This window comes from Alligator sinensis, unplaced genomic scaffold (genome assembly GCF_000455745.1).
Source record: "Alligator sinensis unplaced genomic scaffold, ASM45574v1 scaffold1008_1, whole genome shotgun sequence".
Lineage (NCBI taxonomy): Eukaryota > Metazoa > Chordata > Crocodylia > Alligatoridae > Alligator > Alligator sinensis.
Window position 1 is genome coordinate 2,285,251 of NW_005842013.1, and position 15,584 is coordinate 2,300,834.

Below are 15,584 nucleotides of genomic sequence, written 5' to 3' on the forward strand. Positions count from 1 at the left end.
CCCCCCCCAACAAATGCTTGCCCCCCTTATCCTTGGGACCCTGTTTCCTCCCCTTCCCCACAGCCTCTTCTCCCCACCTGCCCCCTCCATCCCACTTACCCTTGCTCCAGCACCTTTGCAGTAGTAGTCCTCCTGCCTTACCTGTCACAGGTAAATGGTGTATGTCTTGTATTGTGTTGGGGTTGACTCTTGCTAAGAGGTTACACAATGGGTTTGTATGGGATGGTTTGGAGAGGAACGGGCAGGTGGTTGGACTGGATGACCTATAGAGGTCAGTTCCAGCCTTACTTCTTTATGAGTCTACGTATGGCAATTTGTGCAATTCAGGCTCAAGGGCCGATTTCAGGAATATGGGAAGTCTCCTTATGAATGGGCCACAGCGGGTTATCTCCCTCTGGATGTGCAAATGCATGCAGGATGACGTCTACACAAAGGCACAGAACAAGGGGAGATTCACAGTCACAAAAGCAAAGGGCTGTACCTGATGTCCTCGCTGGTGACCTTGGTGTAGCGCAGGTTCAGCTTCTTGATGCCCTTCTCTCTCAAGCGCTCGACGCCGGCCTTGATGCCAGAAGTCTGCTGGAAACCAGGCGCAATCTGCCTCACCAGCTGCCGCTCCGTATCGGGCAGCCACATCACCTGGGGGGAGACTCAGTCAGCATAGAAAGCCAATGCAATTAAAGAGTCAAGCCTCAAAGGCGGCAATGTGGCCTGCTTGAGGCTGTTCTTACAAGCTGCAGCTGGGAGGTTGTGAGGATTACGGTCTCATGGAGCAAGAGAAATCAGGCTAGAGTCTCTGGCTTGGCTTGGCTCCTAATGGTCTAATCAGCTCAGAGCTGCTTAAAGTCTCGCACATCTTCATTAAAACACATTCTGAAAATGGGGACTGCTGGCTGACTCAGTGGGCTCTCGTGCCAACTTCTCATCCGCGGATAAGAAGGGCAAAGGAACAAGAACAGCCTTATGCCCACACATTTTGTGCCCATCAAAAAGCATCGCTCTTTACCCAATTCCTCACAAGCGGGGACCAGGGAAGTGGTCTGTAGTGCCGCAGGTCAAAATGAAGATGACAGCTGGGTTGGGACAGCTTCCGGCCATCTACCCGTGTGTCCCCAGCCCAGACTAGCTCTACCCTTTCTACCCTTTGATCAGCCTGATATGCATTAAAACAGTGCCTCTGGGCCTTCAAGTCTATCAACATACATATAACAACTAATCAATGCTCACCTAACATAGCATGTGAAGATGCTACTGCAAGAAGCGGGGATCCTGGGACAAAAAGGACTTTACTTGATATAGCTAGGCAGCGGGCTTCAAAATGCATGAGGAAGGCCTACATTTATAAAGATCCTGCTCACTTCTTCACTATGGGATCACCTAGGTAATTGCAATGCGAAAGGAACATGATTCCCCCATGACTTTGAAGGGGAGCAGATAAGAAATTCAGGTGAGTTTATGGAAAGGATCTCTGTTGGTGGGGCCACATGTTTCACTGAAAACGGTATGGCAGCGTCAGTCACTCAAAAGACAGATGGAGGCTAAAATTAGATCCTTCCCCCAAGCTAATCACTTCCTAAGTGTGATCGCTAAACATTTCCACTTTTTCTTTCCATGCATTTGCATTATTCGCCTAATTGGGAAGCTTGAAATATTTTAAGAGGCACAACTCACACAGCTGCTCAGCTCTGCAGCTCCATTTATTTTAAGCCAGTTACAATTAGGGGGAGAGGTGATGACTAGAAGGTTTCCTGGTTTGATCAGGGGCAACTGAGACCCTATACTTAAAGGGTTGCATTGCTCCAGGGGATGGGCTTGTTTCCAATGTGAAGGGGAAGAAGGAAGCTTTCTTCCAGGAGAAGACCTAGCACGGTGAGCTCAGGCGACAACAGCTGACAGGGTCAGAGGGAGATGGTGGTTTGAGATTCATTCTTTGCACTTATTCTCCAGCCCTTGGTCTCTGGAAGGTCAGAGAAGGGTGCTGGAAATGCATCTGGAGCGGGTTAGCAGACCAAGGTTGGCAAGATCTGCTACTGGTCTGTCTTAGGATAGGCCCTGGGACAGGGCTTTCAGACTAAAGGAACTGCCTCTGGATTTGTTTCTCCTTCTCTTCAGGAAAGCAGGGCAAAATATTAGGTTTAAGAGAAAACAGCCTGACTGGCACTGATTTCTCATCCCTGCTAGGTCCCACCTCCTCCGAAGGGAAGCAATTCCTCCATTTTACACTGAAGCCTGGCTCCAAGCATCAGCCTCTTTCCTCTGCACCCCCCTGTCTTGAACTTATAAAGTCTCAGGTACTGCTTGCTTTGAGCAAAAAGAAGCCCTTCACTACCAGAGATCTGGGACCATGTCTCTGCAACCTGGATGCCCAGTGACAGGACACTAGCATCTCTTAGTCTTGCAGAACGTCAGAGCTGAGCTACCTCTGGACTGGGGCCAGGGGAGGCTGTCTTTCCTTCTTCCCAATTCAAGTGCCGGTACCTTGCCACACAAGGTGGTCTGTGGCTTTCCAAAGTAATGAGTTCGCCCAAACAGCTCCCAGATTATAAAACAGAGGCACTCTGGGATCTGAACAACCCCGGATAGCAATATGAGCTTGAGTGTGGTTACTTAACTGGGAAACAAGCTGAGAAGCCTCATTAGGCACCTGTACATACCACATGTCGTAATCCTTATTAAATTAAATAGGCCTATAGAATTTAAACTTGTTTATTTTGGAGTGTCACATCTGTGTTTACACGCACTAGGTTTTCAAATGAATTAAGCTTTGGAGCGTCGTATCTGCGTTTACACATGCTAGGTTTTCAAATGAATGAAGCTGGGTGCCTGGCCGGCACCTCAGGAAGGCGGGACAGTCCAGCGCTGCCTCCCCAGCCCAAGGCCCTCCCCCACACACACCGTGCCCATGCCTTGCTATGCAGCCATGGAAGCAAGGAGCCAGCAAACCACACAAGGAAAAGAAAAAGCGGAAGCAATTCAAAAGCAAAAGTAATTCAAAGGGGTGGACTACAAAAAAGTCGCAGTGGCATCTGGTGGACAGAGGCTCATTACGCATCTTTGAGTGCCTTTGTGTTTGCACACAACAAATCCATGGGTGCAACACTTTAATTCCTCGCAAGCCAAACTAAACTACATTCAAGGAGTTTTAGTTCAATGTGGCAGAAAGACTTTTAAAGCATCTGGAAAACCCACTCATGCAAACAATCACGCAGTTGCAGTGCAAGAAAAAACAAAAAATGTGGCGTGTACAAAACCCCATCATGGCTAAGAAGAGAAGGTCCCGCAAACCTTTATGGTAGAGGAAAAAAGGGAAGAATAAAGTAGGTAGCCCTGTGAGAAAGACATCCAGCTTAAACCTTCAAAGCCCCAGCTATTGAAAACATCCCATAAGCAAGGGAAGCGCCCAGTTCCCTGCACAGTGAATCCAACTGGAAACAAGTCAGCACAGACCTGGATTTCTCCCATTTTTAAAGCAATTGTCCTACTGTCATGCTTGAAAGCAGCCAACCCACAAGCCTCCAGATGCAAAGTGACGCACAACTTACTGCCTGCTGCTGAATCCCCGACATCAGGATGGTCTCCAGGGTGATGTTGATGTAAGTGCTGTGGTAAGGATGATCCGGTGGCAGGTTCTGGAAGTTCAGGATCAATGAAGTGTTGTCCTTTATGATCTGTAACATATCTTCCAGCTTACAGACAGATTGGTTCCCAGCTTCCACGTAATCAGAAGCTGAGAGGGCACCAGCTGTCCAGAAGGGGTCATCCTGAGAACAAACAAGCACAACTGTTTCCAGGAAACTACGATTCCCCATGGAAGAAAAGGCAGACAAAACTCACTTTCTGCCTTTGTCTTGGTGACACTGAAGTGACCTCTGATAGCTACTTCTGACATATATTCTGTGACTTGCTAAGTTGTCACATCACCTATAACCAGTCAAGCAATGCATGAAAGCAACGTAGGACATAGTTGAAGACTCTTGCTAGGAGGTATGGCTTCTACTTCCAGTTCTGACATGGACTTGAATGACTTGGGCCAAGTCTGCTTTGTGCCTTAGCTCCCCCCAGGAGGAGATGATACCTGCTCTTACCTGGAATAACACATGCAGTTCTCTGAAAGGAGATAGCAGAAACAGAGGGGGGATTGGACATGGGTAAAAGTGATCAGTGGCATGAAAAACGCACCTAATTTGAAGAGACTGGAAAAATGTAGGGATTGTATAAGGAAGTGAGTATTAAAGGATATGATAAAAGGACACAAAATAATGAATGGCCTAGAGAAGGCAGTTTGGGAATGTCTAATTCAATCATTTCAAAGGATGCCCAATAAAACTGAAAGGAGCTCATTCAGAATAGTGAAAAGGAAGCGCTTCTGCATATTGCTTATACGGTGTCTGGAAGAACTCATTGGCATGAGTCTACCTGGATTAAAACAAAAAAACAGACCAGCTATTTCTAACAAAAAATGCAAAGCTGAGCTTTAATTGGAAGGATTAAGAAATGAAAAGGAGTCTTGAAAGAAAAGTAAACCGCCATACTTCAGGAGCAAGAGTCAATCTCGAGCTCGTTGAGGTTAAGTCAGATATTTCGCCAAGAACATCCTGGTCAGCATCTACTGACGAGTTTCTTGTACTTTCCCCTGAAGGAAGATGGTACTGGATTGTGTAAAAGGGAGAGAAGATCCTGGAATAGCCAGATACAATCTCATTCTCTCTGGGTCTTTTGTACTGAGCACTGTTGGGAAGGTGCTTTGAGATCCTTAGCTGAATAGTGCTCTGTGGTCACGTCTACATGTGCCTTAATGCACTGTTCTTATTGCTTTAATGCACTGATCTTATTGCACATTAAGTTTAGTATCTGTAATAACAAGTACTAACCCAAGGGACAGTAAGTGGTGCTACTGAGCAGCAGCACCAGTGCATGGATTTTTAGTGATGCAAATGCACAGTAGACTAATTTACTGCACATTAGTGCATTAGCACGGCTTTTGCCATGATGTGCTAATGCGCAGTAGACTTAATCTACTGTGCCTTTAGTGTCCTGTGTAGACGTGCCCTCTAAGTGCTAAATAATGCTAAGTATCATTACTATTATCCTATCTTTGCCGTTAAGACTATTACCGTCACCCAACCACGAAGAGTAGAGATGGCAATGAGGAGAAAGGTTTTAAGCTATAACACTGGCCCACTGGACATGCTTGCCATCCTGCAGGAAGCTTTTCTTTCAAATACACACACATTCAAGGTTATTCAAGAGAATTCATGCCACAGGCTAGGACAGAATCACAGATGCAGGCTGGTTGTATCCTGGATAAATCTGTATTAGCACATCCTGATGATCTTGTTGCTATGTTTACAAGGTGAATGGCTCTACGGGTTGTATTTATCACCGTGTTTTTAAAGGCAGCTCCTTTATTTGAGAGACAAAGAACTGCAAGATGGTAGAAGGTAGCAAGGGGAAGGAAAAAATCACTCCCAACAGACAGTGATTAAAGCAGAAGATTTAATGTCAGAGCAGCACCTAGCTGGTTGCAGCATGACGGGAACACTTCCTAAAGGATATTAGGGTAGAAAAAAAAAGGCTTGATATCACAATCAAAAAGTCATTTCAGACCAATGCAGAGCTGCCCGGCCTTGATATACTGTGCAATCTGGACAGGGTCCTTATCTGACAGCATAGACAGAACTGGGATATCATCACTACATTTGAGTGTCACCTTCCTTTAAACCTCTTTGCAATATCTGTTGCACTAAAGGAAACTGAATCTGCCAGCATTCTCCGGTCTTTCTGAGAAAGGAAAGATTTGATGGAAGAGAGAGAGAGAGACCATGTCCAAGCAGAAACCAGTCACCCCACCACATGGATTCTTGTTCCATCACAGCAAGACATGGTAAGAGTCATTAAAAAAGGAAACAAACAGTGCACTGCCCCTGGATTGGTAAACCGCATTAAATACATTATTACGATAAAAGCTCTGTCTTGTTTTCAGGACTATTAGAAGCGCCCGCTGCTGTGCAGAAGAATAGCAGGATATAACAGCGAGAGCACTACAAGAGCTCTGTAACCAGGAACATTTCAGGCATCAATAGTAAGGAGCTGATTCAGAGCAAGCACGCACTCTGCTTTTCTTTATTTTCCTTTGAATAATAGTGCACATAATCATTGCTAGCTCTTCTCTAGCAGATCTAAAAGCACTTTACAAAGATCAGCGGCATTATCCCCAATTTTATACCCGAGGAAACTGAGGCACAGAGAAACAAGGTAACTTGCCCAAAGCTGACCCAGCAGTCCAGTGGCAGAGCTAGGATACCTGAGCACCATTTCCAAGTCCGGGGCTGCTGGTTTAACTACTAGACTACAATGAGACAACATTAGGGAACCAACTGACTGTTTTAGTATTTGCTGGCCTAATAAAAAGCAACTCACAGTAGTAACAGTAATACTTAGCACTTGCATACTCCATCTCCACCATTTCAGAGGTGGGGGAAACAGGAAAAACAAGATCCATAAGCAATTGTGTTTTAGATCCTTCTTTCCTGCCTCCTAGTCTATTGTCCTATTCCCTTGGCCTATGCTGCCTCACAGCAGGTGGTAGCACGCACAAGGCAGTTTTGGGATGCACAAAACCAGACCAATGTGTGCACATTCACTTGTGTACAAATCCGAGTGAGGCCACTGACCATTCTTGATTAATCTCTCAAGAAAAAGACTGCTTCTCTGACAAACTGGTACAGACCACAACGCTGCATCGAACCATCAGCTACCAGATTGCATCAACAAAGCTGGCAGAGTGACATTCTTTGGTACGGGACACGGCAAGTCTGGTCACATGTTATTAAACTATTTTGCAGAGTACTATACAGACCAGTGATTCTCAACCAGGATGCCGCAGAGCCCTTGGGTGCCTTAACATCCTTTTAAAGATGCCATGAGATACTGCATCCTACTAAGTGAACAAACACCTATATAGGGGGCACAGGACCCAAATTGTGAGCTTTTCAACCAGTGTCCTGGCTTCTGAAACAATCACGCAGTCTCCCTCCTCTAGATCGTAGGATCAGACTTCATTTTAGGACTCGTAGGTACCTTTAGGAACCATCCACCAGCATTCAGCTTCTCCAGGTCCGTCCAGTTGAACATGGACGACTGTTTGTAGGCCAGCTCTGGAAACACCTCCTCCACATTTGTCGTTCTCCTGAGCGTCTCATCGTGCATGAGGAATGGCACTCCGTCATAGCTGCAAAAACGCATGGACATCTCCATTAACTCATGGGCATTAACCATAACACATACCGTATTAGCAGCTCAGTAGCTTCTGCTGTCTTCCTCCTCTAGCTTTGTAGGCCAGTGTTAAAATGTGATCGAGGTCTCAATGAAGAATATCTGAGATCTCCAAAGGTAATATACATGAAAGGGTGGGGGGAAAATCTTTTAAATGTATTTCTGATGCTAAGATGTATTCAAATGTTCACACAGTCGCATACAACCCAATCTTGGAGTTCTTCCTTCACATCTAGTTACAAATACGATTGCCGATCCTGTGCTACTGTCAAAAGCTATCAACTGCATCATTGCAAACTCAACTTGAAAACAGGATGCCTACATAGAATAATATTCAAGTCCCACACGAAAGATCCCACATCCAACTCAGGAAAGCAATTTTATTGCTTATGTTGGAGCCAGAAAAAGAATGAAAGAAAAGAAACCCCCCCTTCCTTTTCATGCTTGCATTGGCTCTGCTGTGCTCAAATGGAGGAGTAAAAGTCCATTTTGGGGGTCTGGAGAAACACAGATGCGTCTTTATTACGTCCTGGGAACAGATTGGCTGATTGTAAGTACACTCAAGTTCCTGGTGAAAATGGGAGGTTTCTTAAAAAGACAAGCTAGGTTTCAGAACAAATTAAAGATGTGCAGGACAAGGTGCATGCAAGCAGCTATGGAGGAGGTGGAAGATATCATGAGCATAATTTTTCTCATGAAATAAAATAGCACTGGTTATACAACACCCATGACGCCCACAGCAGGGTGTTTATATTAGACCAATACAAAGGTGCCAGCATTATAAAGAAGATGGAGAAGGAAGGAGGTTCTTAGGCCTGAGGACGAGGTTTCTTTGCTGTGGAGTTTTGAAGCCTAAACCGAAGCACCACTGCAAACTCCTCAGAAAGATCAATAGTCTAAGTCCTGGTTTGCAAAGTGAGGAAGATGAAACGGAGGCAGCTGTTTAGAGGAAAAGATACTCCCACGTGAATCCAGTCACCTGCTGGCCAGGAACGTGGGGGTGAAAACCCCGAAAGGAGTGAGACGCTCAAGAGAAAATGTCCTTAATACAGACAAGGTTAATAACAAATCCTACTTGACTCAAATTAAGAGGCAAGATGAAGAGTCTAGCCTTGAGCTGGAAAGGGAGCAAAAGAAAGTTTTAGACGACACCGTCAATGCTGTCCCAGCATTTCCAGTGCCCGTGGAAAGCCCTTATCTGAAATATCACCCATCTTATTACATAGTTTATCTACTTTAGGCTAGAAATATTACCAACCCCACACCTAAGCAGCATGCTGATACAACACCTGCCATGACCAGAGGTGCACTGTACATCAGACATTCAGAGGTCTTTTATAATTGGGTGACAAATGCCAGGCAAACAAGGAATGAAGAGTGTTGAGTGTCTGACGAAGATAGGAGCCTAAGACTTAATACATCTCTCAAGCTGAGCATCATCAGACGCTCCTTAAGCCACAAGACTGAAGAGAAAGGGTATTTAACAGTCTCTCCCTTCTCTAATCTCTTCTTGCCCCATACACAAGTTATTTGGAAAACCTTGAACCCTGTGGCAAATAGCACTATACAGACCAGTGAGTCTCAACCAGGGTGCTGCAGAGCCCTTGGGTGCCTTAACATCCTTTTAAAGGTGCCATGAGATACTGCACCCTACTAGGTGTACAAACACCTATATAGGGGGCACAGCTACATGTGCAATTAGCATGCCTGAATAAACTCCAGTGTAGTTCGCACCAGTGTTTATTGCTCCCAAGCAAAGCATTTACACGTGCACCCAGGACAGCAGTACATTGAGCCAGGGTGGCATAGCCCCAGCTGGCAGAGAGTGCAGGGGGCCAGCCTAGAGCTGCTCTGCCCCAGCTCAACGTGCAGCTGAGAGGCTAGTTGGGTCATGAGGATGCTACAGTGTGCGGCCAATGGGCAGACAGCCCCTGCACTGTTGCACTATCAGGCCCTAGCCAGCCCCAGTCACTGTCTACATGTGCATTGCAGCAGAGTAAATAACTCTTCCATAGGACAGTTCTTGTCAGGCAGTACCAGTGGTGATGCGTACGGGGTGCACGGTGGTGCACGTGTACCCCCCAAGAGTGCTGGTGCACCCGGACAGCCAGCACTCCTGGGCTGGGGGTGGGGCAGGCGAGAGCGCTGGTGCCGCCCCAAGTGTGCCAGCCAGGGAGTGGGGGTGCCAGGCGAAGCGATCCCCACAGTTCCCCTGTGGCTGATCATGCCCACCCAGAAGTGCCAGCAGTCGGTGCGATCTACCGTGTGGGGGACACCCCTGGTTGCTGACTGACCGCTGTGGGGGGCAAGTGCCCCCCCAACTCGAGGCACCAGTTGCCCACGGGCAGTACTATCCAATGGCAGAGTTCATTAGTTTACTCTGGCCTAATAGCACCACAAGTGTAGATGCCCCTTGGATTCAAAAGATAAATCCTGAGATTTCAAATAGAAATCCACAGTGCCAAAACATTCCCGCTTATTTTAGACTTTCCAAGTGTTTTGCAACGGAAAAAAAAAAATGCCCGGTATTTTTTCTGTAGTCAAGAAACCAGTGAAAGATACAACCTGGCATTTTTGAGGGAGGTCTTGAGTCTAGCAAGGGCTGCCTTGAGTCTAAAAAGACTGAAACAGTAGCAGTAAAAAGCACCACGTGGATAAGTAAAACCCTAGCTTTATAAATGAGAGATGGCCATAACTTTTATGAGTCCGCAGTAAGGCAGGACAGGCTATCAAGAAAACGTGTAGCAACTTCACCTTCCCACTAGGGGAAACAAAGCCATTTCAGTGGAAGAAAACGGCTTTACGAGTTTGGGTTCTCCTGTAGATGGCACCAGACACCTGCCCAACCGACATAGGGCTGCCCCATTTCAGTACAGCGATGAGAGAACCGCTCAGAGTGTTTGAGCGATACCATCAAGCTCTGCTCTTCTAAAAAGGGTCCTTTCGAATAATTAAGCAAAGCGCCCAGGATCAGCCTGGATGCACGAAACAAAATAATCTCTTGCAGGCAGTCGGGGCTTCTAAAGGCTTTATCTTTGCCACAGTTAATGAGTTAACTTCTGAATGATTCAAAAGGGATTAAGCCATCACCGCCCCTGTGCTGTCCTCCATCGCTGCAGAACGACTTCCCATTATGGAGGAAAAAATTCCATTAGTTTTTAAATCCATTTCTTCTCAAGCAATGGGAAAAGAAGAATCCTTGATGTTTGAACTCCTAGACCCAGAAGCCTATCTTTCACTGCAGAGAGCTTCCTTTCAGTTAAAAGCCATCCTCCTAGGAGATTAAAAATAGAAATTATGTATTTTTCTTGTACTTGAAGTTCAAGCCATTTCTTAGTATCAGATACCATCCTGATCAGCGCCATATGCAACTGCCTGTGTCACTATTAGACAATCGAGAAAGGGTCAATACATTTCTGGAGCAGCAAAATTCAACAAAATTCCACATTTTTCTCTAGGGTGTGGGGTGGGAAATCAGAGTTAGCATCTAGGCTCACGAAGGAAATCAAGGTCACCTGTCTCCAATGGATTCAACTTGGCTCTGGTGTTTATAGTCCTGCAAGATGCACACAGGACAGTTCTGTGCCTTTATAAGCCTTCCCATCTCCTGTGCTATTGGGTCCTGACTTCCTACCCAATCCTCACGTGGCTCAGTTGTGCTCTTTTCCTTCTCCTCTTCCACCTTGTCCATTTTGCTTTCATGTATACCTGACCTGCACTAACCCACTCTCCAATGCAAATAAGGGTCCTATGGTTGTTGATGATCATAGTGGTCAATCCTCATCAACATCAAATCACAACAGCCGGTGACCTGCACGCCTACCATTACTATTATTTCGTCTACGTTCTTTCAAGAAGCACCGCGCATTTTTTGACCTTATATTAAAGCTCAGACATGGCCACTAGGAACTGCTAATCCTTCACACAGCAATGATTATTTTTGATTTCATAAAAAAACAGCCAATACTTTTACACAGGCCTGGTCTCCCGCTCTTGCGACATCCAGGCCTTTCTGAAACATACTCTTGCACCCTGCCTTAAATCAAACCAATGCAAGGATAATATTTCTACTCTGTCCTCGTCTCCTAACACTGGGGCCCTGGATCCAGCCGGGTCTGCCACGTACCCCGGCCACACACAAAAATAAATTTCCTCTTCCTATTGACACAAGTTTGCATGGAGGATGCACCATCAGCTCCACCGATATGCGCAATGTTATGCATCCATCTACATGTCTCAAAACCTTATATTTAAGAAGTGTAGGAGACAGGAGGATAGTAAATGTAGAAAACTTCCCTTAGAGTGAAAACCTGGGTTACTTCAGTGTAACTCTATGCTTTCAATCACTCCACTCAAACCCTTGTCTGCTTGGATTGATCTTTTTTTTTTTTACTTGAACAGGCCAACAAAAGAATCTCATTATATTCTATCCTCAGCATCGTAGCAAAGGGATAGCAACACGATTTTGTGCATTGCTGGGTAAGTTCTCAAGAAAATTGAGCCAGGCTGGCATAAGCTGGGTGGCAGGTTACAATGCAAGGAAATAATTGAGGAGCCTCATTTTCCTTCACTGCAAATGAAACTTGCTTGTAGCTCCTTATAGGTAAGTTCTGCTGTCATCCTCTGGAGAAGGCTGCCAGATCAATAAGCAGAGATTTCAAGTCTATGCAAGACTCTTGCTTTCTTTCTTTGTAATAAGAAACCTATCTAGAAAGGGACCCTGTAGTGAATTCTGGGCCATGAAATGAAGATTAGTTGCTTGTCTACACGGAAAGTCCAGCTCCCTTTGATAATCCCCAGCAAAATGCCAATCAAATGATTGAATTACAAGCAGAGGTACATGACCATAAAGCCCTTTCCAAAGGATACTACATATGTGGCAGCAAAAAAGAAGAGGCAAAATACAGAATGGGAGCCAAAAGAAAGCAGATGCAAGGATTTGGGTTGGCCCCAGTGCTAAAGAGAGCCTTTGCATTTGAAGCTAAGTTAAACAGACTTGCCTTATCACTACGTCAGCTTGCACGCCATATATTTTCTGCTCCACTGCCTTTTGGAAGGACATCAGAGTGTTTTCAGGTGCCAGCTAGAGAAAAAAAATTGGGAAAAAAAAGATTAGTAATAAGTACCAATATTTTTAAAGCACCCTCCTTTTAAATCGCAACAGGAGGCTGCAGGAAAAAAAAACACAACCTGCAAAAGCAATCAAAATACCTACAAGACTGTCAAAAACGTTAAAAAGCCAACAACACAGCATTGCTGGAAATCATGTGATTGCATATAAAATCCTTTATTACGAGAAGGAATTGGCTAGTATGTGTAGGTATAAGCGTCTTTCAGAGAGGAAATCATATTGACTCTTTACATCTTAAGCCTTTTGCCATTAATGGAGAGTCTAATGTACTCCACTTGGTTGCAACCAGACCTTTTAGAGTAGAAGAACCTGTGTCCCATCCTAAGTGACCATGATGGACAGCCACGGTGTCCTAGAGAAGTCCTGGGTTGGTTTTTTTATTTGCAATGCCTATGGGTAAAAGGTTTGCTAACACAAGCTGGGCAGTGGCATTGGCTTCTTAAGCCTGGACACACCATGGAAACCCCGACATCAGTGGGACTTCCAAGAATCTGGTGCAGGAGTTACCTGAGGAAAAACAGCACCAGGATAATGTACACCCACGCAGGGGCCACCTGACCAGCACTAAGCCACCCTCCAATGCAAATAACAGTCCTAGGGTTGTTACCCTACAGCTGCTCAAGTGAAAAAAAACACAATATTATCAAATGTTCAGACATATCACATGCAAATTCTCCCCAAAAATCCACCCCCCTGCCCCAAAAATGGGGTGCATGTCTTCAGTGGGGAAGTTGATATTTCTGCCTGGAATACAAGCACCCCACTTTGATTCTGCTCCAAAACCAACCAGCAGCAGCAATGGTATTTCTGTCCAGGCAGGTGAGGGAGTCAGGTGACTTAAGGGCTCATTGTTTGTCACTCCCCAGGTAGTAACAACGGTCCCTTCTTTTTAACGGAGGCTCCATTAATCAAGCGACTATTTCACCGGGTCTTTTTTTTGCCTCCCGTTTCACAACCTTGCAGACTTTCTAGCTCTTCTCGAAGTAAGAGATGCACCCCCGGAGACCACATTTTAGCAGGAAAGGGAGGGTGAATGACCTGACAATTAGGTTTGGCCCATGCTCCAGGCAGCCATAACTCCAGGAAAATCATTTCTTCTTCATTCTGCCTTCCCAAACACAACACGCGCGTCTCGTTTGGGATCATGTGGTCTGCGAGAAAATACAGTACGTCTCCCCGCTTTCCCTAGCGGTGAGACTCTCTAATAGCACAAATAGTATCAACTGCTCCAAGATAATTCCCTGTCCATTCCAGGTCCCAGTTTAAATTTGCACCACTGTACAAAACAGATGCAAATTATACCAGTGTAAACCTGTCCTATGTCCATGATCTCCGCTTGTAACTAAGGGGTGACTGGGAGGCGGTCTGCAGGATGCCTGCTGCTTGCCAATGGAGGCTGGGCGCTTATCACAACTGCATGGAAAGTTAGCTAAAAACACATTAGTTATTCTCCATTTCCCTACTGGTCCATGCAAATAATTATTATAGCTGTCATGGGGATGTTAGGAGAGGGGACATGTCCGGAAAAATGAAGATATAGCCCTAACAATGGAAAAAAAATAAAGGGCTCTGTGCCCACTTCATGCAGCGTCTGCCTATTAATTCTTTCACTGAAAGAGGCAATTGCTAAATATAAACTCCATTGTTTTATTTGAAAGGACGATTCCATCACTTTGTTCTTAACCATTCAAACAAGCCTGCGCCAAATTAAAAATCAGGCTCAAAAGAACAGAAAATGGCCTGGTCCTGTGTGTGCCACTAAATACATTTTATTCTACCTACTTCCCTCTTGAATGGAGCCAAAATTAACAGTGGTGGTTTTGTTTAAGCAACAGCTTCAACGAAAACAAAAATGTTTTATTTTGCTAAAAAAGTTGATGCAGTATTACCGCATTATCATCCTAAGCATTAAAAAAAAATAATTCATGAGTCAGACCTCAAAGAAAAAGAAGAAAAGGAAAAGAGAGAGGAAAAAAGGAATCAGATTTAAATACATGCAGTAGGAAATAGTAAAAGATGAATTCGAGTTGTTCAGCTGTTGAGGTGCTCTGAGGTCGTATTTTCACATCTACAAGACCTTTCTTCTATCATAAGGCCAAGCAGCATTAAAAGAGGGGCAGAGAGAGAGATTTCAAGGCAATGATTGAAAATCAGGTGGAGGATTAAATGGGAAATACTACATTTGATGAGAAACAGCAGCATGAAACCTGCTTGAGATTCAAATTGGTCATAAATGTGAAAGCGTTTTCTCTGCTAATCAGCTTCGTCCATGGGAAAACATTAACATGCTAGAGGCATGCAATTCCATGTGGCATGCTTAGCTCTGATATAACTACTGATTTCAGTGGGCCTGAACTGGGGAAGACTTTAGACCCAATTAGGGTTATGGTTATTCAACATTATGAGCGTGCATCTGCTCTGTGAAAGAGAGAGAGTAAGATGCATTCACCGCCTAGAAAAAATCCCCAGCAAAGACAGACAAGTTCATCTAAGTCAAGACAAGGAGAAAACACCATCCCACTCAGGTGCACCTGGCATCGGGTCACGTCAGGATAACACGCAGACAAGTATTTCAAACACAAGTGCAGTGCCCAGATCGGTCAGTAAGGGGCAGCATGCAAGCAAAGATTGGGGACAGCCAAAACCAATGTACTCAAGGTTGATTTTTGCTCAAGCACTCTGTGTTCCTCCATAGACTTCAGTGTCTCGTCTCCTCCCAAGTAGCTCAGGTTTCATTAAGATGAACAAAGCAAGCTGAGGTTGCTCATATTGGGCAGAACCTGATACTCTGTCCTTAGCCGCCCCTATAGACCCAGGCAGGGTCTGCCTCATCACGGTGCTACTTTCATCAATGAGCTAAGCTTGGCAGGAGCGGCTGGAATGATCCACCCAACAGCAGCATCACAAGGTGGATAAAGTAACCACGGCGATCCTAAAAGTTGGGAAATACAGGTATTTTAAAAGCAGGAGGCTCTGTGCAGAAAAAGCACATTACACAACTCCACAACAGACTTTGCAGAAGTCCCCAACAGACGTTGTGTAAGTCAACACGGTGATGCTCATTCTTATTTAAGATTTCACAAAGCAGATGCGAGTCGGGATAACCGGGGGCTGGTCTGGACCACAACCCTCCTGGCTTCTCCATGGTAGTGCCTCATCTACGAGGCAAGATTTGAGA

At 45.2% G+C, this 15,584-nt stretch overlaps 1 protein-coding gene across 9 annotated transcripts in view; it reads right to left on the minus strand.

The window, feature by feature from the left end:
* The window catches only part of GDPD5 (glycerophosphodiester phosphodiesterase domain containing 5), a 309,687-nt gene that overhangs the window by 28,098 nt on the left and 266,005 nt on the right, over positions 1-15,584 (minus strand). For all 9 annotated transcript variants that reach the window (XR_003093654.1, XM_025202057.1, XM_025202055.1 and 6 more), the window contains 4 exons: positions 12,276-12,358; positions 7,081-7,231; positions 3,543-3,761; positions 482-639 (listed from right to left, as the gene is read on the minus strand). Coding sequence is in view for 8 of the 9 variants with exons in the window: in XM_025202057.1 (XP_025057842.1) it covers positions 482-639; positions 3,543-3,761; positions 7,081-7,231; positions 12,276-12,358 (611 nt within the window). In the remaining variant the exon portion in view is untranslated. The remainder of the gene's footprint in view (positions 1-481; positions 640-3,542; positions 3,762-7,080; positions 7,232-12,275; positions 12,359-15,584) is intronic.